This window comes from Miscanthus floridulus, unplaced genomic scaffold, assembly GCF_019320115.1.
Source record: "Miscanthus floridulus cultivar M001 unplaced genomic scaffold, ASM1932011v1 os_2617_1_2, whole genome shotgun sequence".
In the NCBI taxonomy this organism is placed as follows: Eukaryota; Viridiplantae; Streptophyta; class Magnoliopsida; order Poales; family Poaceae; genus Miscanthus; species Miscanthus floridulus.
In genome coordinates, this window is record NW_027098408.1 from 55,967 (window position 1) to 82,162 (window position 26,196).

Genomic DNA, 26,196 nt, shown 5'->3' on the forward strand with positions numbered 1-26,196 from the left:
GTGACTACCATCCTCAAGCTGAAAGATGCGCGTTTTTCAGTGTTTACCATTTGCTACCAACAGGAAATACTTTGTATTGCTACCTCCTTTCAATAATTGTTCTGTTTTTTTTTTATCTTTGGTACCATCGTATTTCCTCTTCCCGCAAAAACTGGACTAGCCTCTCTCTCAAACAGTGTTTTAAATCAACTTCATATTGTTGTAGCACCACTGATTCGGCTTTTTTGTCCAATTGGTCTATCTTATTTGTGAGTTCTTGTTTTTCTTTTTTGTAAGCACTACTGGTATTTTTGGCCCATCCTCTGGCAACATTCAGCCTGTTCGTTTGGCTGGTTCGTATCGTTACTGGTTCGTGAAGAAGTACTGTTGGTTGGTTTGTGTGAGAGAAAAATGCTGTTCCGGCTGGAAATTTACGATCGTTTACGATAAGCTACAGCCAAACGAACAGATTGATTACTCTTGACCTACATCTATTGTAGTCCTCCGCAACTCGAAATCCGGTGCATAGAGCACTTAGATACCCAAAATTAAGGTTCACCTCTGGACAAAGTCATGGTGATCCCTAGAAAATTAGAGCAGATTGTTTTACGCTGTTCTGCAGCACTACTTCAATAGTGCTTTTTAGCTAACGAATAATGTTTTCCTTTCCCATAAGGGTCATTATAAGTTAAATTTCAGCAACGAACAGGGCCAAAATCGTGAGGATGGAGTAGTCACTGGTCAGAACAGATGGCTGATACTAAATTTGACTCCATTTGGATGACTGCTCGGCACCAGATAATCCAACCACAGAACTCTCAGGCCACGTCTCCACGACCTGCGATCGCAAAAAATTCGCAGTGCAATATAAGTAATGCGATGATCGGAGGGTAGGTAGGGCAGGCACGTACCTGGATTGGATCGACGTGGAGCGTCGACGCTGCTCGTGCTCGGCAACACCACCCCTGTCCGGACGGCCGCACCGCCATGAATTGTGCCCGAACGAGCACGAGCCTTACCCTCCGTTCGTCTTCGCGCGGGCACGGGGAAGGCCGGGGCGGGCAAGGACCGAGGTCGATCGTGCGGCGCTGTGTGGATCTCGCCGGCCGGTTTGGTTCTGCAGCAACCAGCAAGCTTCTCTTGTGAACATTGAATCTGTCGCTGCGATCGCACCCACTGTGCGTGGTTCGGGAGCGCGCCGGATTTTTTTTGTTGTCTTGAATGTTGTACAAGTAGCCTGGCTAGATTTTGGATCAGAAATGCTGGGTCAGGACGTGGGCCCTGATGGTAAGAAATAAGAACGGACACTATCCCGGATGCCTCCTCTGATTGGTTGTTTTTGACAAAAAAAAACGCTCAGCTGTCTTCATCACTCAATGGTTTCCAGAAATGTCATTCCCCAATCCCCACTCACCCATGAATTCCAATTCCGCGCTCGACCGTGAAGGCGCTCCCGTAGCGCTCTCGACAACGGCTGACCGGCCGCCATCCTCCATCTCCACCTCACCTGAGCGTCGCCAGCCGCCTTCCTCCCTCTTCACCACAGTTCACCGACCATCGCGCGGCTTCAGTTTGTCGCGCCCGCCCAACTGTTTCCGTCCCTCTCCGACGGCACCTCGGGCCAAGAGCGGCGACTAATCAGCCTCCACCTCTCTTCCTCTCCACGGAGCTTGGTCCGCATCCTCCCTTGGCGACGGCATCCAGCGATGCGGACGAGATCGGGCAAGGGCAGCGCCGCCCGCCTCTGCTGGCGCTGGTGGTGCCGTCGCGTGGCTCAGGTCAGTCCCCACCGAGCCGAGGGCACACACGAAGCGCGACCCGTGGTGGTGGTGCTCACGCGCTGCCACTCGGCGCCGGCTCCCACTCCGAGGGCGGAATCAACTGGCCCTGGCCTCTCCCTCCTTGATATTGCAAACATATGTTTCAAGTGTTTCTGATGTTATCAGAGGTATGTTGCAAGTGTTTTAAAGGCATGTTGCAAGTGTTTCGGCGACATGTTGCGAGCGTTGTTTAAAATGTTTCATCTGTTTCAGACGTATGTTGCAAGCGTTATTAATCTAGATGTTGCATATGTTTCACATATATGTTGTAAGAGTATGTTTAAAATGTTTCAGATGTTTCAGTCTTATATTGCAATAAGTGTTTTTTTCTAGATGTTGCATATGTTTCACACATATGTTACAAGTGTATGTTCTAAATATTTTATCTACTTTAGACTTATGTTGCATTTAAGTGTTTCATGTTGCAAGTGTTTCGTGTTTCAGAGGTATGTTCAGAGAGTCATGGGGTACGACCTGAGCACTGGGGGAAGGGGGCGCGGCAAGCCAAGGGTTAGCAGATGGGACGCACGACGCGCCTGGGTCCTGCGGACGGGGCGTGCTCGTCCTTTTCCGGGCTCTCGGGTCCTGCCTGCACAGAGAGAGGAGGTGGTCAAGGGGAAGGAGTGGCGGGCACAGCGGGGGTGCGCGTGTGGGGCGGGGCGAGGCGGACAGGAGCAAGGTACAGGTGCGAGGCAGGGTGAGACAGACGGGGGGACGAAAGTGCGCGTGCAGCAGCGATACGGCACAGCAGCTGGCGCGACGGGCGGGCTGTGGCAGCAGCATGTGCGGGACGTCCGAACGCGCTCATCTACTCTGGACAGGCGCCAGTAATTCCCATTTTGAATTCATAGTAGCCTAGCCGGATTTTGAATTCGTGGTAGTAGCTTTTATATTTGCTTGAGCGCGTACACTTGTACATCCTTGCAATCACCCGGCCGTCCGTCGTGTGTGGGCATTGTGTTGTGGCGTCACTGCGACACTGCCCAAGTGCCATCCAATGCCAAGACGGACACGAACAGATTAACCTGAAACCGAACCGCACTGGGAGCAGATAGCTTCACATTATGGCAACAGCAGCAAATCTTGCCGTAATAATAAACCAGCTACCAGAAGACTGGTGCAGTTGAAAAAAAAATGTAAGAAAAGCATTCTGCTATTGCTTCCAAGTATCACATGGTCATCAACAAAATGGGCGTCCATGCAGAAACGCACAGGGAGTCTCCTCAAAAAAAGAAACACACAGGGAGGATATAAGAGTAAGATCATCCGCTCACCTCGCAGCAAGCATCATCTAGGGTCATTGTTGTAGAACCACGTTAAACATAAACATGAAATGGCACTGTACCTGTAAATTTTCAGGACATGCCTCCTCCCATCTAATGGAAAACGGGTTAAAAAAAACCGTGGAGGTGCCAATACATTCTTATTATAATTTATTACAAAATTGGTTACTTTTGTACGGTCTGCCGATCAACCAGCAGAGCTCGGGTTTCATCTAAATGTTCTCTTTTCTTGAGCGGTTTTCGCCCCCAAAGAATTCTTCAAAACACAGTAGTTGGCTCCTTTCATTTACAATAGCAGTCTCCTAATGTCACTGAAATTCAGCGCCAGCTCCGTGAAAAACTTCCCTGCTCACCCGTACGGTGCAAAAAAAAAGTGATTAAATTGTGAAATACAGCCCAAAAGGGAATGAGAGACAAAAACAAAGAAAAGAGATGCACACCTCCTACTTGCCCATCAAATACACGATGGTCAGCAGATAGTGTCAAGCTCATCTTTGTAACTCTAGCAGCCTTCTCAGCTCCTGGACAAAGTCACATGAGTTAAAAAATGTGTCTGCAATTGTTTTGGGCAGGAAAGCAGTGTGTCAAGAAAATATACCATCGCTGTCCACAATAGGTTCAACAACCTTGTTACCTCTACCGACTGCGAGAATGCCAGACTGATAGAAAGAAATGAAGAATAGGAATAATCAGTACAAATTCGAAGGATCCCATTACTAGAGAAGCAAACACGTGTGAGGAGGGACCTGTGGAGGGTTAATGATTGCACAGAAATGGTCCACTGGGTACATCCCAAGATTTGAGATACTGCGTAAGAACAAATCATTAAAATGTTAAAATATGGAATTTCAATGACAGAAAGAACTCCCTGAAGAACAATGGTAAACAGGCACAAGTTGCTTGCCTGAAAGTTCCCCCTTGAAATTCATTAGGTGCAAGCTTCCCAGCTCTTGCCTTTTCAGCCAGCTGCTTAACCTGAGTGATTATGAACAAAGAAACCCATAAATGACTTCCATTGAAAATAGAAAATGTTCTACACACAGAAAGGCTGATTTTTTTATGATAGAATTGTAGACCACAAAACTGTGCAATTTTAGTGATTTCTTATGCAAACAGCAAACTTGATGGTTGTTGATGGCAAGGAGCCAAGAATTAAACACTCAAAAACAAAAACTGCCTGAACATCCTGGCATATAAACATCTGCTTTGAACTTTGACAACATTATCGTACCTCTGAGGATATTGCAGATATAGTCTTTTGATCCGCATTTCTTATTATTGGGGTCATCAGGCCCTGGAATAGCAAAGACCATCATCAGGCACTGAAGGTACACTAATAATTACTCTGTGGAGTGTGGACTCTAGAATCATACCTTCTCTGTGGCAACGGCAATAGATATATCAACTGAATCACACTTTTGGGTTTCTTCCTTCTCATTGTTCCAGTAAGCTGGCAATATATGCAAATACATAAAATCTAAGTGGAGACTGAAGAGAGTTACACATACTGGTCTAAACAAACTAAGCATACAGAAACCAGCGTGTTTACTGAATAGTTTCAATCAATTCAGCTATACTACAAATCAAAAGAAAAACAGAAAAAGGAAAAGGAAAAGAAAGGACATGTAGCTGGCTTCCTAAGTAAACACTAAACAGGGCAGGAAAAAACTAGTACTAGCATGATTCTAGTTAGGATTCGCCAAAACATGTCAAACAGCAATAGACATGGCTGCTTTCCACTAGTACTATGCTTGCCAAGTGTGCCAATATACATTTAAACTATTACTCCTTCAATACAAGCTGAAGTATTCCTATAGGAGTAGCCAGGGCTTGGGTGCTGGACCTGGGGTTCCAATTGGACAGCCTAAGGCTTGTACTGTTGTACAAGACATAAGCTTACAACGAGCCATGGTCTAAGTCTAACCACCCAAACTGAATGCTCAGTGAACAGAAAGCACAAGCAGGTTGGTATCTTATTTTAATATAATGGCACAAATTCTAGCACCCTGAAAAGACAAACTCAGCACAGCCCTATTATGTAGCTGATCAAATTCAGCTTATGGGAATTCTATACCATATGTTAGTCTAATGTAAAACTAGCTTAGATTCAATGGTTTGAGCTGGAACTAGCTCATAATATTCCAGTGCAACATATAAATGTTCAAACTACCATTTTGGTGTGCAAAATCAGCATGGGCCGTGCAATCAAAATGAGAATGAATCATGCTATGGAGGCAGTCTTGGGATGCTACTACTGCTAGCTTTCTAAAGAGAATGCTGCCATGAACTTAAGGGTAGCACGCAATTATCTTCCCAATTTCAGACAGAAAAACCCTCAAAAGTTCCTCAGAAATGTCATTGTGAATTTCTTATGTATACACCAAGCAGGATTTGTGATTCATACATCTGACAAACAAATAATAATTCTAGTTCCATTCCTCAGGGAAAAAAAACATTGGAATTTGATGTTTATTTTGTTATTCTGAAATTACCATTTGCTTCAGGGACATTCCGCAAGGCAATTGCCACAGCCTTTATGATGATATCATTTACTGAAACTTTAATGCCATGTTGCTCTGCAATGAATGAAGTTATGAGCACAGAAGACCTTTCCTGTTATCTGACTATTGAAAATAATAAAAGTTATCTGATTACTGAAAATTATCAGATAAAAGAAGATATATAACACACCTTTCAGTTCATTCCTGAAAGTGAGCAAGGGATCCAGCACAACATCTGACAACAATGTAAAACATATCATCATGCTAACAATATTATGAAAATAACATGTGCATGGAATGAAATATGAATACAGACCTTTGGATAGATACAAATGTGGAGTCGTCTGTTTTGATTCGAGCAACCTTTTTGCAATGACCTGCATGATAAGAAAACATGTCTGCACTGCTGAAACAACATGGACCTCATAGATTATACTTTATTCAAAAAAAGGATTCGTAGATGAAGATGATACATTATAACTGTAATGCACAGACCTAACCGAGATCACTTTTCATGAAAGACAGTTCTTTACTAGTAGCAAGAAGATCCACTAGACATAAAAATGGACGATAATGGCTGTAAACTGGTACAACACATTTGCAGAACCCATCCCCAACAAACAGTTATATGTGCTTGGACTCCTATGACGAGTTCACAGGTTGAATTGCGTCTTGATATTAATCCAAAATACTTTAATAATCTGTTTCATTGCGTGAAACTCTCGACCATGCTACAATCCATATAGCTAGGGACAAGACAGAGGGAGCTCGTGTGGTCAATATTCTTTCAATGTCAAAAGATTTTGTACTTTAACAAACTATGACTGGAGAAAGAAGCAAGCCTTACAAGGAAAATGAAAGCCGGGTCACACATCACACATAATCAAATACAGTGGGAGTGCATGGGGTGATGGGTGGAGCCAGTCACCGCAACTTCAAGAAGGGATAGCACATGTGTGGACTAAGGTCCTAGTTAAAGGGATCTTGACCCTTGAGCTTACGGCTGCTTGAAGCTGAAGTGCACAAAGTTAATTGAGTTCTTTAGCTTCTTAGGAGTTCCTTTTTATTAAGATTTCAAAGCATCCAAAACAAGCTTCTCAGAGTTCCTCTTTATTAAGATTTCAAAGCATCCAAAACAAGCTTCTCAGAGAAATAGACTTCTAGAGGAAGCAAAGCTCACAAATGAGCAAGGGGTAAATGTGGGAGCTGAGTTTTAGCCAATACTGATTGTTTTAAAAGACTCACTAAAAGCAAATATATCCTGCAGCACTTGAAAAAATCAATAAGGTGTAGGGTGAAAGTTTAGGTATTAGCACTAAACTTAGGGCGTGTTTGGATATGTACGCACGTTGCGTATCCGTGAGGACACGAGAAAATCCCATCAAATGACCTTCAGTTGTGTGTTTCCGTGCCGCACAAGTCCAAAACCTGAGAGGCAAGAAAATCAACGCTTTCCCAATACTTGCTTCTACAGGGAGAAGCGCTTCCCCACGACAAGTATCCAAACAGGGCCTAGACTGATCTAGATGCTAGTTATTGAGTTTACCATGCGCTTAAGGTAACATAAGAGAAAGCTATCATAATATCTACTGAAATTAATAAAGTCAAGTCAAACACAGTACCTTGCGTATCTGACTATTTGGAATATCTTCATATGTATCAGCCTTTTGTGAAACAGGGGGTGCTTGAGCTTGGGAATCTCGAGTTGGCTGAGACGAAGGTTGAGCTGGAGCTTTCTTTTCTTTGGTTGAACTTGAACTGACACCCGACTTCAATGCCGCCAGAACATCCCCTTTCAGAAGGGTGCCACGGGGGCCTGATGCTCTCAGTGATGACGTATCCAGTCCATGTTCCTTGATCAGTAACTTAGCTGCCGGGCTGATCCGGCTCACTGTTGAGGTTTGTTCAGACACATTAACTACTTTATTTTGTGGCGCACTTTCTGTTGAATGCTCCTCCTTTTGTTCACCTCCGAAAGATGTATCAGCTGGTATACTTTTAATATCCTCAAGGTCTTCAACCTTACAAAATGGACAACCAGCACTCAGTACAAAAGAATCACTAAGATATAAATCATCACATTAAAATGGATGCTTATGACATAAAAAACAATCAATAATGGAGCTATACCGTGACAGCAATGGGTTGTCCAACCTGAACATCTTTAGAACCTTCAGGTGCTAAAATCTTGGCCAGATACCTGAAGCATTAAAGGGGTAAGGGTAAACACAAAAGGTGTGTGCAGGATACAAAAACATTCATGATAAGAAATGATAAAGTGACACAAAAGAATAAAAATTTACGCGAATGTTATTGGGCAGCCAGCTGGGAGCCCACAGCACTAAAGAAAAAAACTGAAACCATAATTATTTGATCTAGCAGTGCCAGTTTCCAGTTATTTAAAAACTTGCACTTTTACGTAATTAGGTAGAATAATTAAATAGACTTCAAATTGCAAAAGATCACCGGAGTATCCTTCCATGCATTTTATGGACCACGGATGTTATAGAGCTTAGGTCAGTCTGCCATCAACACAGTCCAAGTGCAATGGAAAAGGTAATCAGGTGAAACAAAGAAGAATGCAAAATTGCATATATTACGTTCGGTTTGACTTGGAACAATAGATTGATAAAGATTGTCTGAGTGTAAATGAATACATAAGGTTTAAATAAGTTAATTCCGCTAGTGAATTCTTTCATTGAAAGGAATGTACCAGTAGGTTACCATAACACAAAACATGGAGTTAACTTTGGAACTAAATATAATGAATGGGTTCCATTAAATTTTGGTGAGAACCTGTTCCTGGAGCATTATCACGTGTTCCGTCCATGAATGGAGGGTTCTAATGAAAAGAACTAGCAACTATTCAAGAGATTAAAACATCATGATGGAAAATGTAAACTTGGGAATGTAACATCACAATAATCAAAGTAATTGAAACATTACTAATAACATCTTAGAAATATTCGTCAAGGGCATTACCCCTCTTCAAGGCTTTCAAACTCAAGAGTGGCTTTATCAGTTTCTATCTCGCATATCACATCACCAACCTCTATCTGCAAACAACATAAAGTTTAATGATACTGTTCTCAGAACTAAATAAAACACATTAAATGAAAAAAGTAGGAAACCCTAAGCTGGAAATAGGATATTCTTGTTGAATTAAAAAAATAACAGTTAGCAGAAGCATAACCTTGTCTCCTTCCTGTTTTCTCCATTTCGCGATGTTACCTTGATTCTAATGAGAACTGGGTCAGAATACCAAATATGCAGAAATACAAAAGACAGAAAGCAAACGACATGTATCAATGTATTACTAAGATAAATGCTTAAAGATTTTACCATAGTAGGGGATAGTGCTGGCATTCCAACCACCAGATGTGGAGGAAGCCCTGAACAAAAAAGATAAGGACAAATTAACAGATGTGATAATTTAGTTGTAATAAATATGAAAAATTACAAGTAATGAGGTACAAATGGATGTGATTCATCAGCACAATATGTTCACAGAACAGGATCTTGCTTAGGACATTTCTCTTGAATGGGTTAATTTTGTAGAAACCAATTGTTACTGCAGAAAATCACACGATACTGCATAATGACATAAGTGACCGCATGAGGTTCTTTCCTTGTTCAGTAAATTACATTGCAGAACAAAAGGAACATAGTTAAACCATATATAACTTGACAAGTCCACGAGATTTAAACTAGCAATTTAAATACACATTTTTCTGTTGATGCCAAACCACAGGTAGATGAATTCAAAGACTTGCACAACATCAATGGTACAGAATGAAGTTCGTAAGTTATGGAATGATCTTCTGTTTGTTTATCTCTTATGTCAAATTAACAATGTGAGACATGTGGTTATACCTGTAGATGAGAACCAGCGGGCTGGCATGGGGATCTGCAATAAGGACGCCACATAAGTATGCAGTTAGCAGTTTTAATGGATGAAAAGGATTAGTATTTTGGTCCCACCTTGTAATGTGCGCCCAGAGATGCTAGAAATGATGGCCTGGAAAGAAATCATACTTCAGAAAAACAATATACTTCATAAATAAAACCATATTCCAACAATCATCAGTTGCAAGTAAATAAAGCATGTAAGCTACACACGTGTTGGTCCACGTTCACAATTTATCAGTTAACCCTAGAGTTAAAATTGGTGGCAGCATAAGTCCATGGAGTGACAAACAACTGACACAACAGTAGAAAACCGAACGATCCCTTGAGGTAAAGTCTACAATGGTATACCTCGTGGACGCACATCTGCCAGCCTCTGCAAAGGAACCCCTTGCCCGCGACAAGCTGTGGGCAATCAACATTACACATCGTCAAATAGCTGTCTCGAAAAGCATCAAAATTTGCACAAATTCGTCGGCAGCGTCAATCATCTAAAATCTTACCCGACCAGAAGTGCACGTATGTTTGCCATCTTCCCAAGCAAAACCTCCGCAGCAAATGATCCCTGGTACCAGGATACGCAGAATGTGTCACAAAACAAAAGAGGCAGCAAAGAGGGGTGGTTTTCAGTTGGGCACGAAAAATATTTTGTGGAATACTACAATCTCTAACAGGGCCACGCATGGATAGGCGGATTGGAACATTAGTGGCAACAAACACTACGGTGCCACACAAATCCACACCGAAACAATAAATCTAAATGGAGAGGAAGGAGGTTCCAAATTTGACCCGGAACGGAACCAATCTCGTGCTTCCAACAAAGGAATCCGTCCCCCCATTCAAGCGAGCCAGGACTACCAGGAAGGAAGAGATCGCTACTCACCGGGACGGACGGATCTCCAAGCCCGCTCGAGCGAGAGAGGAGCAGCGGCCGTCTGTGGAGGATCCGGAGGAGAGGAGGAGGACTACGGCGGGGCGGAACCGGGCAAAAGGAGGGTTCGGCGGCGCCGGGTTAGATGCCCCCCACCACCACCAGCGCGGACGAAGACGAGCAGGGGAAGGGAACCCGCAGGGGAGGCAGGTAAGCGCTGTCAACGAGCCGAGCTCGAGCGAGTAGCCGAGCCGCTGGGGAAACCGGTGTTAAACCTGACCTGAGTACCTGACACGTAGGGCCTACTCACACGGGCTCCGTCGCGCAGCTCTGGCTCTGCTTTGTCTCTTGGCGAGTTGGGCTTGGATCGAGCCTGCGACGAGCCCAGCCCAAGTAGCTCGCAAGCCTCGAGCCATTTCTTTATAGCGGCAAGCAAGAAGCAGGTTTTGGTTGTTGGTCGACGACCGGGTGCTGCGAAAGTTGCGGATGGTGCGATCCTCGCCGTCCACTACCAACACACGTACACGATCGCCTCTCAGTTCGCCATTCGCCATCTCACCACGGGGCGACAAATTTGCAGTAAAAAGAAATCCAAAGTCAAAGCATGAATTCAATTTGTCTTTGGCCTTGGCCATGTACGGTGATATGAATATCTCGTGAAACACATACGAGGCACTTTTTCTTTGGCCATGGGGCAACGTAGAGGGAAACGACCATACCGTACGAGTCCAAGGGGTTCAAATTTCCCTTTAGACACGTCGAAATTCGCGATGTAATTGGGGCTTGGAAATATCATTAAGATTATTACACAAGAAAGATATCATAGACTTTTATCATGGTTACACGAATAAAAATGTCCCTAGCTTTTACCGATACACATCATAAAATAATCAAAGCACTCCATCTGTTCCTGAAAATCGAAGGTATGCCGAGGAGTAAGAGCACCCCATCGCATTAAGAATACATGTGATACTCTTCTCTATAACTACTGATAGAGGAGATTAAAGATAAACCAAGCTCCAACATATCTCTTTTTGTCAAAGAAAAGAGGAAGAACTTGTGAATTTTTTCGAACACCTTTCTTCTTTCCCCTCTCACTGCATCTCGGGCCCAACACGCATATTGTTGTCGTGCCTCGCCCACAAGGCATGGCAAGCCGCCACCACACAATGCCTTACATCGGACAAGTAGCCAACACCCTCGTTGAGCTACACGTCTCACACACATTTCGAGCGGGCAGCCACCCATGCTTGCTCAACCGTCTTATTAGGACCTCCTTTTTCATACACGGCTGGTGCCCTTAACACTAAGTTTAGTCCTAGGGTTTAATTCTCATTCAATGTGTTGTCGTCTTAGTAGTTTTAATGAGATAAAAAAATAAAGCGAGAGATAAAATGAGCTCCTATTTTTGCCACAATATTCTCTAGCTTATGTTATGGAAACAACAAATTGAAATAAGACTTTGAAGAGATAAAATACGAGAAAAAGAGGTTTCATCTAGATAAGACTAAATGAGTATTTATTTCTGCTTTAATAATATTCTCTAGCTTATGTGTTCGAAACAACAAAATGAAATAAGACATCGAAGAGATAAAATACTTTTACACCATATATTCTTTTTGGTGACCATGCTTAAACACATATTGTGTGTGCATTCTAGGATACCGTCCTCCTCGAATGATTATGGATCTATTGTTTTTCATAATTGTATGCAGATCTATACACTTAAATCTTAGGCCACGTTTGGATCCTTAGAATTGGCTTCATTTTAATAATCATAATTTAGACACATAATAATTAAGCTAATATGGTTGTATATGAATTATATTTATATATTTATTGTTGGATATACGAGAGAGATACTTATGTGTTGTATTTATATCGTAGATGAGCGAGTTGAAGAGCATATTATAAATTGCAAAGTAGAAACATAGCATGGTGATCTATAGAATTAATTTCCATCTCCTACCCTATAAAATTTTTTAGAAAGGACGGCAAAAGCTTTGCCGTGATTTCTATTAGATGAAGAAAGAAAAAAAAGGCAAGTGCCAGCCCAATTTTTTGAATGGAAACTGAGCCAAAAAAATCATACAACTAAGGAGAGTGCCCTACTCATCCTGCACAACTTTACAGCTATCACAACTCACTCCACTACTTGCAACTTGGTTGAATCGAGCCAACTAATAACAACTACCAAACTAACAACAACTTGACTGAAGAAAAAGGCCTAACTAAGACACCTCAACCGGAAAAGACAGCTTAGAGCACCGAGCACCACCACCCTTGGAGGAGCGCTGTGGCAGACTACAAGAGATCAACAGCGGAGAACTAGATAGCCTAGCAGAGCCTCCAAGAAGGAAATAACACCAAGAGCATCGACAAGCTAGCCGGTGAAGGAAGGTTTTCACCTATAAAATCCAGCACAGTAGGAGGAGAGGTAGAAAAGGACGCCTTCAAAAAGGCAAACGACGTCCACAGACATCGTCATCCAAGTTTTCACCTTGACCTCATACAACCTCCACATCACCGTCGCCGGAGACCCAACCCTATGAGGTAGGATGCGTCGAGGGGTTAGCATCAGCCCCGCCTGGCCTTCACCCCAAGGAACGTTGGCCAGGAGAAGCGCCGGGAGAAGCCCAACGGAGAGTCCGCCCCTTGCCTGAACCAGCAAAATCGGCCAGCAACCGGCAGCTACGACCAACTCACCATAGGGAACAGCTCGAGCAAGGGGAAGGCAGCTAGCGGGGAGAAGAGGTCCGGGATCAAAAGAAGCCCCAATCGCCTAGCCTACCAATGTCCCAACCCATGCCGAGCTCACCCCGCATCAATCCACGTCGCGCAAGGACTCCAACAGACATCGCACCGATCTGCCGCTGTCTGCACGCCGCCCCTCGGCCCTCCACAGAACTGAGCACCGCAGCGCGCAGAAGTCCGAGAGCAGAGTGCAGCATGCCGAGACGCAAGACAACCCACGCCGCCGCACACCACGCACAGTATCCCGCGCGCCACCACAGCCCATCCACCAGCATCGCCGGCCATGCAGCACGTGCCGCCGGCCACACTCGCACCACTACCAAACCGCCACCAGGAGGTCCACACCGGGCGCGAGCCAACCCAGGACCCGGGTCCGGCCGTAGCCACCACCGTCGCAGTAGCCCCGGCCGCCGCCGTAGAAGCCCCGGCCATCATCGGGCGCGGGCCGACCAGAACCTAGATCTAGGCACGTAGACAATGGATCCGCCCGAGAGAACACTGGATCCACGCACCTCGGGCCGGGAACTGCCGGTAGCCGCCGCCCTGTGCAGGCACGGGAGCATCTCCAGCCACCAGAAGAGAGAGAGAGAGAGAGAGAGGGGTGGGGAAGAAGAGCAGAGGGCCTAGCTGCCGCCGTCCTTGCCTTCCTTCGTTTTGCCGAAGTCCAGCTCTGGTGGCGGCCAGGCCGTGGCGGCGCAACGGGAGCGCTTCGCGGTAGGCGGAGTGGAGCCGCCCGAGCCGCCCCGTAGAGGACGACGTGGGGGCCTGGGCGAATGGATACAATCAGTATATGTCATCCTATAAATTTAAGATAGGCTTATATGTGAACTTTAAAAAGTTGTGGAATGTTAAATTCTAAGCTAAATAGCCTAGTTTATTAAGTAGATTTCAATTCTTCCAAACGAAAGGATCCGAAAGGCCTTTTAATAAAAAGAATTGTACACCATACACAATATTATGATTTTTTTAGATAAAATATACTAGATATAGAGTTGGTGTAACTAAAGCATCTACATTAAAATCCTCTAAGATACACAATTTTTTGTACACTATAATTCCGTGCACTAAGCACTAAACACTAAACAACACCTGATTTTATCTTACAAGCAAGTGGCATGCTTGTTCGAAAAATTCAGGCGTAGCTAGGATAAGCGGAGTAGTGTCGTTGTAACTTGTAGGTGTTGAATCAATAGTTGACTACTGTCTGATTTTTTGGAACATATTCATATCATGATGCAATTTTAGGATCAAACTGAGTCAAACTTGTTTAAGACCGATTAAATTTATATACTATTAATTAATATTAACATGTACTTATGACTTTAAATATGTATACTAGTTGTTTTGGACGGAGTGAATGAATATATACGTATATATAGGACTAAATTACTAACGATGATCATGGATCGGTGTTATGCAAAGAAGCAACGTTATGACGAGCAAATGAACATGTACATAATCCCACGCTGCGCCTCCACGGTCACCAAGAAAACTTGATAATAAAATTACACATGGATCATCTATCAAACCATGCATGGCACCACCACCAGCTAACTTATAATATAAGCAGAAGAAGAACCCAGTCCTTTAATTTGGGTCGCCGGCCGTACGTGATGCATGCGATGGATTAGATGTCGAAGGTGTTCTTGCCGGTGAACTTGACGTCGATGGGGTTGACGTTCTTGCCGATGCTGCGGAAGTTCTGCCCGACGCCCTGCCTGCCGGCGTTAACCTTCTCCGGGTAGACGCCGTCCTTGGGGTGGAGGTACTGCACCTCGCCGTTGGGGAAGACGCGGTAGAACTGGTAGTTGATCTTGTACTTGGAGCGCAGCCTGGTGCCGAGCGCCAGGCACTGCTCCTTGCGCGCCAGCTTCAGGAGGTTGGGCCCCTCCCGCATGATGGCGGCGCCGCCCGTGGGCATCTCGAACACCTGCTCCTTCGGGGACGTCCACGTGATGACGTAAAACTCCTCCACCTGCGCCTTGCGGAGCAGCCCGCCCGTGCTGCCGCCGAAGATCGGCGACGGCGTGTTGGGGTCCAGCTGCGGGGGCACGAACCCCTTGGGCGCCTCCTCGGTCACCGCCTTTTCGGCGGACGCGCGGAGCGGGGCCGGCCCGCGGGAGGACGACGGCATCGCGAGCTGCGAGCTCAGCTGCCGTGGCTTCGCCCAGGCGGCGGCCAGCAGGTGGCGCGTGGCGGCGGAGGCTTGCGTGGCCATGGCCATGGGCGCTGCTTCTGTTGGAAGAAAGGATTGAGCAAGCGAATCTCGCAAGAGGAGAAGAGCGTGCTGGATGGAGAGGGCGCCGCGCGAGCACGCAGCTAAGAGGACAAGAGGTGGTGGCCGAGACCGCGGGTGGCGAAGTGGATAAGGGGATATATGAGTCCGGCCAATGGGGAGTGCGGATTTTGATACGTGGGGAGACTGGGCATCCACACACGTCACCGCGGGCTCGTCCTCCTCCACACGACGACGCTCCCACGTCCCGACGGAGGAGAGCGTGGGACATCACAATATCATCATCGCATCATGGTGCAGCCGGTAGCCGGTAGGACTGTGCAACATGGATATAAAGTCTGGCCAAAGCTAAGGCTCTGTTTGCCACACGCCTGTTTCACCAATAAAACAGTTTTTTTTAATATATATATATATATATATATATATATATATATATATATATATATATATATATATATATATATATATATATATATATATATATATGCTCTCATGGACTGTGCAGCTCGCTCTATCGATACAATCCGAAGCTATTTTCGGTGAACCGTTGAACAAAAATGCTTTATTACATATAGATGTTCTTAAAATGTACTCGCACAAAATTTCACATAAGGGCACACAAAGCAAGTTGAAGCTGTGAGAAGCAACTATTTTTAGTTTCAACCCACACCAATTCCTTGCACTAGCCACAACGTAGGTTTTTACCAACGCTGAAAGATGAAAGAGAATATTGAAGCATCGAGTCATGCAATTGTGTGAACCGATGCTGAAGGAAAAAATATGCAAGCATCGAGTAGTGTTCTTGCTTCGGTGCTGAACAAATAAACAATTATTTCTCAACTGATGGATGTGTGAAGGCAAACAAGGAAATCTTGTAAAGTTCTGACAGTTTTGGACCCGCATGCACTCAAGCATCGACGCAGAATTGTCACCACTCTATGCTACCAAGCAACCAGAGAGCAGGAAGTAAACGCAGGTAGCCGATGCCTAAGCATCACGCTTATGCTAACGATTACTACTCTAATCCAGCTAGCAAGAACTAGAGTACTCAAAAGAACTATGAACCTGTGAACAAAAGAGTACAATACTTACTTTAAATAGAAATCAGTTACCATAAGTATCTCAGATGCAGACTTGGAAGAGCCTGGATCCGTCAAAGTACAAGCGGTAGAGGTAGCACCGACAAGCCGGTACTTTCTCCATACTCTTCCCTCACTCTCTAACTCACTATTTTCTAGGTACAATAAGAGTAGAGCCTACTAGAGAACTAATATTTCTTAAATGCGATCATCTGATCCTGAGTTGAGGATATGAATTATGATTTTAGGATGCCCTTCTAGAGGAGGTATAGGGGCGTATATATATGGGACAACGTCAAATTTGGACCATCGAATCAAACCGACCTTGAACAACGGCGTATATTTAATCTTTAAGGCGGTGAAGAACTGACGTAGCGAGGAGGGGCTGACCTGTGGGACCCACAGGCTGGGCGGTCTACCGGTGGTGTTGGACGGCCCCACATGGCAGCCACCCAGGCTCTGTCGCGGTGGTTTACCTTCTAGAGTGTTCTGGAGTCTTTCCAAGTCAGTTTCGTCGCGGATAAACGTGACTAAATCTGATAATTGGGTCCACCTTAACGGTTTTCTGAATAAACCCTGCTGGAAACCCAGATTCATCAAAAATATCCATCCATGGTTTTTGGGCATCGAACATAGTATGGAGATTCTTTTCAGCACCGTCCAAAAGCAGGTTTTGAGAAGCTTCACGTGTGAATCTGTTTGGCATAAAACAATTTCAAACAACTCGTGTAAAGCTATTGAAAAAAAAAACTGTGTCAAACGAGGCCTAAATCAGCAACGCTGTTCAAGCAATTAGGAGACAATAAAGCTCGGCTCCTCCATGCAATTAGGAGACGGTACAATAATATAGTAAAAAGCTGGAGTAAAACAAAACCGTGTCACATAGATTCCAACTCCTAAGTTTTCACAACACTTATAGTTGTGTTAGGGCCTGGTCGGTGAAGTTTTGGTCAGTTCTGGTTTGAGTTTTTTGTGCACTACAGCAAAGAGCCATTGTCTCTATTACCTTTAAAATAAATCAGGAACTGATAAGGCCACAATTTATTCTTCCTTCAACTGGTTCCTCCGTGGGCTGTAGAAAGGATATGGAGCTGTTATTTAGATAGGCAACGTTTAAGTTTTCACAACCTGTCTAGATTATCATTAACATCGAACGCAAACTGAGTCTGTGTGATGTGTTTAAAAAACACAAATGAACACACACAGGATAACAAAATTGGCGACTTGGCGTCATTTGAGCGCTAGTGATGAACCGGATCGTCCTGGATGTACACACGTGATCAGACAAGAACAAGACAATGTGGGCTGCGTCAGTGCTGGCCCAGAGGAGGTAGTATGATTCTACTCATTTTATATGGGCTGAAGTAGGCTTGATTCGAGTGACCCGCATACCACGATGACTACTTTTGGCCCGCAAAATGTCCAATGGGCTGCGAGGCTGTCGGCCGGATGCCAAGGCCCCGAAGAGTCAAGTTTCCCTCTCCCTTTGATTAAAAAAAAAGAGAAGAAGGAAACATGCAGTAATTTTGTGGTAATCAATCTGCATGGGAAAGGCAAAGTGTCTATGATTAAAAAAAATAACGTCTTGATTGAAGACCATGAAGCATATTTCATATATTTAAATAACGAGGCCTATCTACAAAAGGAGCAATGTTACGTTTTCTACACGACAATGCGATATAGCCATTCCACGCTCCCCAATCCCCACCTAGAGCGCCAAACAGGAGACGGCGGGCAAGGAAAAAAAAAACACCCTTCCGAATCAAGAGGCGTCCGCGCCCGATCCGACGGCCACAGACATTCCCAGGGCAGAGCGGACCCATCCATAACAGGAGGGGTGTGTGCACCGCGCACCCGCCTGTCTGCCTCTTCGTCTCTCTAGCCCAGAAGAACGCGTTGGCGCAGCAGCCCAGGAAGCAACACCCAGCCGCCTAATCCCGCAACAACTCGTCCACTTCTACTCCAGAGGCTCCTCTACATCCGCCTACCGGCTTCCGAGAGGTTTGCTGGAGTGTTGGACCGGCGGTGGAGTAGCAAATCTGTAACTGTAAGCACCTCTTCTTTCTCGTCCCCATTCTTCTGGGATTTGGGAGCTCTTGTGTGTGTGTGTGTTCCCCCTGTTTGGATTTTGGAGGCCGTCTCGTCTCGGGGTTGGATTGAGTGCGTTGGACCTGTGAATCTGGATCCTGGTTACTAGTCGCGTTGGTGTAGCTGGAACTGGAAGGTTTGGCCCTGATTTCTCTCGCATGTAGGAACTCTTTCTCGATCTGGTTTTGGCGGATGGATTGTGCTTGAAGCTGAGCGTTAGATTTCTCCTTCTACGGCCTCGTCGACTCTCTGTCGTTGGGTTTCATGGGTGTTTTTGACCAGATGTTTAGGTCGTTGAACACCAGGGCATCATTTGGTCCACTCTTATGCGCACAATCTTGGTGCCTCTTGCCAGTTTTTGGGACTCGGTGGATTAATTTTTTTGTTCTTGCGTGCTTGATTTCTTTGTAGCAGGTCACCTTTTGAAGAGAAAGATTAGATTTTTGGTCCAAAACAGAGTGATTTTCTGCTTGCAAGTTCTACTGCATGCTCCGTTACCCCTTCTAGATGGACCGCGGAGTAGGATTCTACCCTTTGTAAGAGTCCTTGTGCAAAGTTTAGGGGTTCAGTTTCTGTTTTTGTTTTAATCTCATCACTCCATCCTAGTTGGGGGTAAAGACCGTAAGAGGGCACTATGCGTTTGATGGAGAGGAAGGGCGCTCGCTCGCTCGCGCTCGCTCTCGCTCTCGCTCTCGCTCTCGCTCTCTCGCTCCCTCCCTCCCTCCCTCCCTCCCTCCCTTCTGGGCAACATAGTTTCCTAATGAATTTCGGGGCAGGATTTTGATCTGATTTGAGTGTCCAAGTTCACTAAATCCACTGAAACTTTGATCCAGAGTTGCTCTGTTGACTTCATTCACTACCTGGTGCCTAACTAGCCGTGTTCCCTTCCAGGATACAGGATGGATCAGGAGGCGAAGGACTCGAGGCCCTCAAGGCCTCCCAGCGAGCCAAACCTCTTCCTGCAATGGGGCAGCCGGAAGAGGCTGCGATGCGTCAAGACGCGTGATGACGGCTCACCATCGCGGTCGCCATCTGAAGGTCTGAGACGTGCCATACCCCGTGCTACTCGACCCCTCCTTGGAGCTGACATTGCGACATTTCGTTCACCACGGCGCCCTAGCACTCTTAACCGCAGGTAATTTCAGCGGTGCACAGGCTTTGTTTGCATTGCCCACTATAATATGAACAAGTTCCCTGAGCCCCTGATACATTATACAAAATACCTTCTGTCAGCAGGAAATCAGATTCACTGGTGAATGATTACAAGCACTCGATGGCGCTATCGCCAGAGAAGGACAGGTATTACACAACGAGGGGTTCACCATTTCCCTTGGATGGAAATGGGTTCGACTTTGGTAGCATAACAGAGGAGAAGGGAACCACTGCGTTGCCAAGATTCTTCATTGCATTGTCAAACAAGGAGAAGGAGGAGGACTTCATGGCAATGAAGGGCTGCAAGCTGCCACAGCGGCCAAAGAAGAGGCCCAAGTTGATGCAGAAGTGCTTACTTGTAATGCTCACTTCCACTAAGTTTTCATTTCATTGTTATGATCATACTCATTCTTTCGGTCCTGTCTTCTGTTTCATTTTTTGACAACTATAGATGGTGAGCCCAGGAGCTTGGTTATCAGATTTGTCGCATGAGAGATATGAAGTCAGAGAGAAGAAGAGTTCTAAAAAGGTAGCCTGCATGTAGACAATTTTGTTTTGCTTAAAGAAGTACATTTGTACCTGTACCTCTCTATTCAACTTCAAATTGGCATTCTCTTACTGCCTGTTGGCTGTTGCTGATACGAGTGAAACAACCTGCAGAGAGCTAGAGGCTTGAAGGCTTTGAGCATGGAGAGTGATTCAGAATAGAGGTCGAGGCGAATGAAGTTTTGGACTTGACTTTAGCTGCTGGCCAAAATCTATAGTTTGGTGGCAGACAAACCTCAGCATCAAATTTGGTGCTATGAGTGCTCTGATCAAGATCAATTGATGTCAACAGCAAAGAGCATGTTAGATTCCTGATCTAGCGAGGTGCAGCTCCATCTTTGTGGGTAGTGGGCACCTTTGTGAGAAACAATGAAACTTGGATACAATAGATGGTTTCTCAAAATCATAGAGGAAGGAATGTTCAACCGTTGAGGAACATTGAAAGTTGGATGTTGGCTGAGAACCAATGAATTATGATGTTTAATTGTCGTAAACTTTTAGCTTGTAAGACTTATGGTAATCATTCAATGAAAACTGACCAAAATTTTCAAATGTGGACTAGCCTGCCGTATGGTTGAGTTCAGGCTGAAACAGCATACCATACCTTCATCCTGCCTAAGGGCCCTGTTTCTTTCATCCCGCCTAAACTGAAACAGACCTGTGGATGAAACAAACAGGGACTGAGTTCCCAGAGTTTTCTGAAGTCTCCTCACAGTCAGGAGCATATGCCATCGTTACAGAGTTGATGTGTTGGTACTCTGTACCTTGAAATTACAAAGCTTTATAGGACAAGCCTTTGACCATACTTACGATTATCATTTCTCATACAGATTACATTAATAGAATAATTGCGGGTCAAGTGCTTGTCTTAAACGAATGAAACAAGGCCTGTAAATTTTAATGGAGTAAGTATTTGTTAAACTCCGTTTATTCCTGTGAATTTTGTGGCTGCATTTCAGATTTGCAGTTGTCGTTTTTTTAAGATGGTGGTTTGTGAGCAGAACGACTTGTGGGCCGGTCGTGAAACCGCCGCTACAGGTGTTTGGGCCTGACGGGCCGATTCCCTCCCAAATCCCAATAGCGCTCTATTCACCCGCCCACCGCGGCACCGCCCGTTCGGCCTCCCCAGTCCGCCACCGCCTACCGCCGCCTCCTCCGGCCAGCCAGTCGCCGCCGGCACCCCCACGCTCAGTCCCGGGCGCTGCTCCGCCTCCATCCTCTTTCGGCTACCTCCCTCGGTCCCTCCCTGGCCCCGCGCGCAACCGGATCCAAGCGAGTCCGGCCTGGACACGTCACCAGTTTTCCTCTCCGCCGTCTGATCGAGGTTAGCAAAAAGGGAAAACCGACCTGCTTCATGATTATAAGAAAATAGCAATCGCACGCACGGGTAAGGTAAAACCAAGCTGTAGCCTTTTTTATCTGTCGGCCAGTCGGTCGGTCCATCCCCGAGCCCGGTTCCTTCCTTGGCGATGGAGGAAACCCTAGCCGTCGAATCCGCCGCCGACGAGACGGCGTCCGCGCAGGCGCCTCAGCGGAAGGAAGAGACGCTCGAGGAGGTGCTCTCGAGGCACAGGTTGGTTCTCCCTTCCCCTTGCTTGCTATGGATTGGGTGATTAAGCTCGTGGCTTTCCTACTAGATTTCCGTTTAACGTACGCATCGAAATCGATTTTCCACCCCCACGGTAGATTACTTGGGGTCCTAATAAATTGTAGGGTGTCTGGTTAATTGTATTTGACACTAGTACGGTCGTGGATTTTCTCTCTTTTGAAGATAAAGACAAAATTACCGAGCTAAGGAGTGTTGGCATTTGCTTATCTTCTCGTCTTTGTAATTTAGTGTGGTTATTATAGCTGGGCGCCTTTTCTTCATTATACTCCAAACAGTTGCAAATTGATTTATCTAGGAAGGTTGACTTTTTTTGTCGCGACCTAGATGACTAGAACCTCTCTGGGTAGTTCCAATACATAGTTTCTATCGGTAGTTTCTTAAAGAGAGTGCAATTTAGACCCAACCATCCCAATTCCATAGAGAACAAATTAAATAAGCACTTGCATGCACCATAAATGGAATCAGCTGTGGCAAAGTAACCTTGTGGCATATATGCTAGCCTCAACTTTCTTTATCAGAAGGGATTATATCGGTTGTCAACCCTGCCATGAACTAGAAAGGACATGTGACTATGTGTCCGTACTGTGGCACTCAGATACCATATCATACATGTTAAGGTTAAGTTACACTGCAACTGCAAACATACCTCAGACTCAGACTGCTGGGTGGTGACATATCATATCTCAGACTCAGATTAGAGCCGGCGACCAGGCTTGGGATGAATCTGCCTGACCAACACTTTGGGATGGATGGATTGAGTCCTATAGATGATGCCTGTAGATGGGAGAGGAAGTTAGATTGCCGCCTTTTGCTGGGGCATGCAGGATAAAAGAGCACACTTGCGGGAAAGCGGTGTCGCGGGATGGGACTCCGTTGCCGGAGCGCGTGGGTGAAGAAAGAGCGTGCATGGGAAGGGGACGGGGCTGCGGGTGCGCGAGCGGAGCGGGCCGCAGGGGTCGCTGGAGCGTGCGAGGTGCGAGGATTTTGCGGCGGCGGCAGCGGGGAGGTTATGGGGCGCGGGCGCACAGGACCTGAATGATGCCACTATAAATGATGTCGCCGTCCACAACGCGATAGCGATTTTTTCTCCGGCTTAGATGCACGTGAAGACTACGTTTCTTGATGTAGAAACGGTTTCTCCTTTTTTCCTTCTATCTCTTCAATAAATCTACTGCCACATTAGCAAACTGCTTACAACAACAACAACAAAGCCTTTAAGTCCCAAACAAGTTGGGGTAGGCTAGAGTTGAAACCCATCAGAAGCAATCAAGGTTCAGGCACGTGAATAGCTGTCTTCCAAGCACTCCTATCTAAGGCTAAGTCTTTGAGTATATTCCATCCTTTCAAGTCTCCTTTTATTGCCTCTACCCAAGTCAACTTCGGTCTTCCTCTGCCTCTCTTCACGTTACTATCCTGGCTTAGGATTCCACTACGCACCGGTGCATCTAGAGGTCTCCGTTGCACATGTCCAAACCATCTCAACCGGTGTTGGACAAGCTTTTCTTCAATTGGCGCTACCCCTAATCTCTCACGTATATCATCGTTCCGAACTCAATCCCTTCTTGTATGACCGCAAATCCAACGCAACATACGCATTTCCGCGACACTTAGCTGTTGAACATGTCGTCTTTTCGTAGGCCAACATTCTGCACCATACAACATAGCAGGTCTAATCGCCGACCTATAAAACTTGCCTTTTAGCTTCTGTGGTACCCTTTTGTCACATAGGACACCAGACGCTTGCCGCCACTTCATCCACCCTGCTTTGATTCTATGGCTAACATCTTCATCAATATCCCCGTCCCTCTGTAGCATTGATCCTAAATATCGAAAGGTATGCTTACCTGGCAAGATAATTAATACGCATAGAAACTATGTCAGTGTTTGCATTGGGAGTGCCCTCATGACACTAAAAAATTATGGTTACAATAAAGTTCCTCGTTATTAAAGCTATTTATTTATGTAGTGATGTATGGATTGCAAGCAAAATATATACTTGCATGCACTTTATTGTCAAGTGATTACACAGACACGCACATGACACAAGTTGTACATGCTTAATGCCAATTGTTTGCCTCTTGGTTTCATATGGATAGGCTTCTCTTAGATACGTGTGCTATTCTATCTCTAGGGTCATGTACTGAAGTGCATTGCCACTGCATCAGAAAGATATCACGGTGATATGATTGTTGGAGATTCTTAATGCCAATTGTTTACCTCTTGGTTTCGAATTTGATGGATAGACTAGATACAATGTGTATCTCTAGGTTCACTTGCTATATGTCATGTACCAAAGTGCATTGTCACTCCATGACTACAAACTGGGAGTAGAGAAGCACATCTATGCCAAACTTTGCAGTCCAATTGCTATCATAATGAGATAGAGGATTGATGCCATGAACCCACTCTTGAACCAATCAGCCGAAAAGAAAAGGTGTTACGATTGTAATGCACTTTTGTTATTCATTTCCTATTCAATGAAGTTTATGAAGATCACATCAATGTCATCCAGATTTTTTTTAAAAAAAATTCTGCATTGATCACTTTAGGTGCAGTGGTTTCGATTGTGGGATGGTCTGATGGACCTCTGTTTGATAATGTACATATCGGAAGATTAAGTATGACACAATAGTTTAGGTTTGAAAACTTCGTATAATGATCAATTCAAATGTTATACAATATAGTAGCCGAGTCGTTGTGGGGAACAAAGGTCACACCTGAAGGTTCTGGTCAATTTCTAGAGGCACTTTTATGCCAGCTGACTGGTAAGCACAATATATTGTGTTGTGCACCAAGTGTATGTTCATGTCAAACATTGTGACCTGCAAAGCTGTGGCTGTTTCATATTTCTCCATTTGTCTTATTGTGCAAAATCAGGTGAGTAGCTGACTTGTGTTGATGCTGGAACTTGCTGTTTTTAATTCTTACTTCCTTATAGTTCGGCTGTGTTGTTGTTGTTAGGGCTCCTCCTAACACATATGACAATGCAGCATCAAATCTTCTTATAGTTCACTTTAGCTTTGTCCTAAGTCAAACTTCGCTAACTTAGGACAAAATTAAAGTGAACTATAATTTGGAATGAAGTATTATCATCCTTGATGTTCTTTGCCTGTTTACTTGAGGGTTTTATAGATGGCGAGCTTCTTCTTTTCCAGTTATATATCGCAACTCACTAGTTTCCTTACAAGTTCAATGTATCTGAAACAGGAAAGAGAAATCAAAACTCCAGGATAAGGAAACAAGCCTCAAGAAAGCTGCTGCAAAAGGAAGCAAAGCTGAGCAGAAGGCAAAGAAAAAGCAGGTAGAGGAAGAGATTACACGCCTCTCAAGAGAGTTAGAGGCGAATCATGCTGCAGAGCTTGCTTCCTTTGGGTACAAACCCTCTGGCAGCTCAGATAAGGGAAACCTTGACAACTTAGTGAAGGCCATAGCTGGTGTTTCAGTTTCCAGCAATTCGGATTCCGCAAAGCCCAGCAAGGGGGCACGACGGCGAGAGAAGAAGGTGAAGGAGGAAGCTGCTCGAGAGCAGCGGATCCAAGAAGAACAAAGCAATCTCGTGAGCGACCGCGTGCTAGAAAACGAGAAGCTTGAAAGGAAGCTTGAGCCCTTGGGGCTGACCATTCAAGAGATAAAGCCGGACGGTCACTGCCTGTACCATGCTGTCGAAAACCAGCTATTGCTCCATTCCAATGGCGCTGCACAGTACAGTTACCAGGACCTAAGGCAAATGGCAGCCAAGTACATGAGGGAGCACGCTGCTGATTTCCTCCCGTTTTACTTAGCGGAAGGCAAGGCCGATATTGGACCAGATCCCATGGAGAGCTTTGAGAAGTACTGCGAGGAGATGGAATCCACTGCAGCTTGGGGTGGGCAGCTCGAACTTGGTGCGCTGACCCACTGCCTGAAGAGACATATCGTGGTCTACTCTGGCTCCTTCCCGGACGTGGAGATGGGCAAAGAATACAAATCTGGATCTGGAGGTAGTGGTGCTGGTGATGCAAGCATCAGGCTGTCGTTTCACAGGCATGCCTATGGTCTCGGCGAGCACTACAACTCGGTGATTCCAGCCGAATCATCTTAACAAGAGGATGTTCTGTCTGAACACAATAGATGACTTTTTCTTTTCCTGGTTGCTGTAATCTTTCCCATGTGTCGATGAAGGTTGAGTGTACCAATCAAAGCTGTATTGGGGAGTTTGTTTCACAAACAATTTTGCTCTCATCAGTGATATGTTTTGTGGTTTGAAGTTGTGTGCTGTTACTGTTCGCAATAGCTGTTGTTTGTTGCTGCTTATCGATGAGTGTGCTGTGGAAGTGAAATGACCGAGCTATCTGCTTTCCGAAATCCGAATTAAATCCGAATTGGCTGCCAA

General features: G+C 45.3%; 4 protein-coding genes across 6 annotated transcripts; 2 read left to right on the forward strand and 2 right to left on the reverse strand.

The window, feature by feature from the left end:
* Positions 1–2,936: 2,936 nt before the first annotated feature.
* Positions 2,937–10,593, reverse strand: LOC136535207 (dihydrolipoyllysine-residue acetyltransferase component 1 of pyruvate dehydrogenase complex, mitochondrial-like). The gene is made up of 20 exons (XM_066527511.1): positions 10,373–10,593; positions 9,993–10,054; positions 9,841–9,894; positions 9,565–9,601; positions 9,457–9,490; positions 8,926–8,975; positions 8,777–8,821; positions 8,566–8,639; positions 7,714–7,783; positions 7,206–7,604; positions 5,900–5,960; positions 5,774–5,818; positions 5,575–5,658; positions 4,456–4,532; positions 4,314–4,376; positions 3,987–4,057; positions 3,829–3,889; positions 3,681–3,741; positions 3,523–3,603; positions 2,937–3,427 (listed from the first exon to the last, which is right to left on the reverse strand). Exons 2-20 carry the CDS (start codon positions 10,019–10,021, stop codon positions 3,369–3,371), a joined length of 1,455 nt encoding a protein of 484 aa, XP_066383608.1. The 5' UTR covers positions 10,022–10,054; positions 10,373–10,593; the 3' UTR covers positions 2,937–3,368.
* A 3,933-nt stretch (positions 10,594–14,526) lies between these two features.
* On the reverse strand, positions 14,527–15,470 carry LOC136535220 (photosystem I reaction center subunit II, chloroplastic-like). The gene has a single exon (XM_066527527.1). The coding sequence runs from the start codon at positions 15,336–15,338 to the stop codon at positions 14,742–14,744; it is 597 nt and encodes a 198-aa protein (XP_066383624.1). The 5' UTR covers positions 15,339–15,470; the 3' UTR covers positions 14,527–14,741.
* A 2,806-nt stretch (positions 15,471–18,276) lies between these two features.
* On the forward strand, positions 18,277–20,819 carry LOC136535213 (uncharacterized). 2 transcript variants are annotated; one of them, XM_066527520.1, is made up of 5 exons: positions 18,277–18,476; positions 19,409–19,652; positions 19,751–20,027; positions 20,121–20,198; positions 20,330–20,819. In XM_066527520.1, exons 2-5 carry the CDS (start codon positions 19,417–19,419, stop codon positions 20,375–20,377), a joined length of 639 nt encoding a protein of 212 aa, XP_066383617.1. In that variant the 5' UTR covers positions 18,277–18,476; positions 19,409–19,416; the 3' UTR covers positions 20,378–20,819. The 2 variants fall into 2 exon arrangements, with proteins under 2 accessions (XP_066383617.1, XP_066383618.1); XM_066527521.1 differs by having other exon boundaries at positions 18,278–18,476; positions 19,754–20,027; positions 20,330–20,800.
* A 277-nt stretch (positions 20,820–21,096) lies between these two features.
* Positions 21,097–26,066, forward strand: LOC136535212 (OVARIAN TUMOR DOMAIN-containing deubiquitinating enzyme 5-like). 2 transcript variants are annotated; one of them, XM_066527519.1, is made up of 3 exons: positions 21,097–21,539; positions 21,646–21,788; positions 25,032–26,066. In XM_066527519.1, exons 2-3 carry the CDS (start codon positions 21,685–21,687, stop codon positions 25,903–25,905), a joined length of 978 nt encoding a protein of 325 aa, XP_066383616.1. In that variant the 5' UTR covers positions 21,097–21,539; positions 21,646–21,684; the 3' UTR covers positions 25,906–26,066. The 2 variants fall into 2 exon arrangements, with proteins under 2 accessions (XP_066383616.1, XP_066383614.1); XM_066527517.1 differs by having other exon boundaries at positions 21,111–21,788.
* The last annotated feature ends 130 nt before the right edge of the window (positions 26,067–26,196 follow it).

Coding starts and splice junctions, on each gene's coding strand:
- LOC136535207 (XM_066527511.1), bottom strand. CDS start 10,021: ATGGCAAACATACGTGCACTTCTGGTCGG. Junction 8,822..8,925: donor CAGCACTATCCCCTACTATG/GTAAAATCTTTA, acceptor AGTTCTCATTAG/AATCAAGGTAACATCGCGAA. Junction 7,605..7,713: donor GACAACCCATTGCTGTCACG/GTATAGCTCCAT, acceptor CCATTTTGTAAG/GTTGAAGACCTTGAGGATAT.
- LOC136535220 (XM_066527527.1), bottom strand. CDS start 15,338: ATGGCCATGGCCACGCAAGCCTCCGCCGCCACGCGCCACCTGCTGGCC.
- LOC136535213 (XM_066527520.1), top strand. CDS start 19,417: ATGGATCAGGAGGCGAAGGACTCGAGGCCCTCAAGGCCTCCCAGCGAG. Junction 20,028..20,120: donor TGATGCAGAAGTGCTTACTT/GTAATGCTCACT, acceptor TGACAACTATAG/ATGGTGAGCCCAGGAGCTTG. Junction 20,199..20,329: donor AGAAGAAGAGTTCTAAAAAG/GTAGCCTGCATG, acceptor AACAACCTGCAG/AGAGCTAGAGGCTTGAAGGC.
- LOC136535212 (XM_066527519.1), top strand. CDS start 21,685: ATGGAGGAAACCCTAGCCGTCGAATCCGCCGCCGACGAGACGGCGTCC. Junction 21,789..25,031: donor GAGGTGCTCTCGAGGCACAG/GTTGGTTCTCCC, acceptor TATCTGAAACAG/GAAAGAGAAATCAAAACTCC.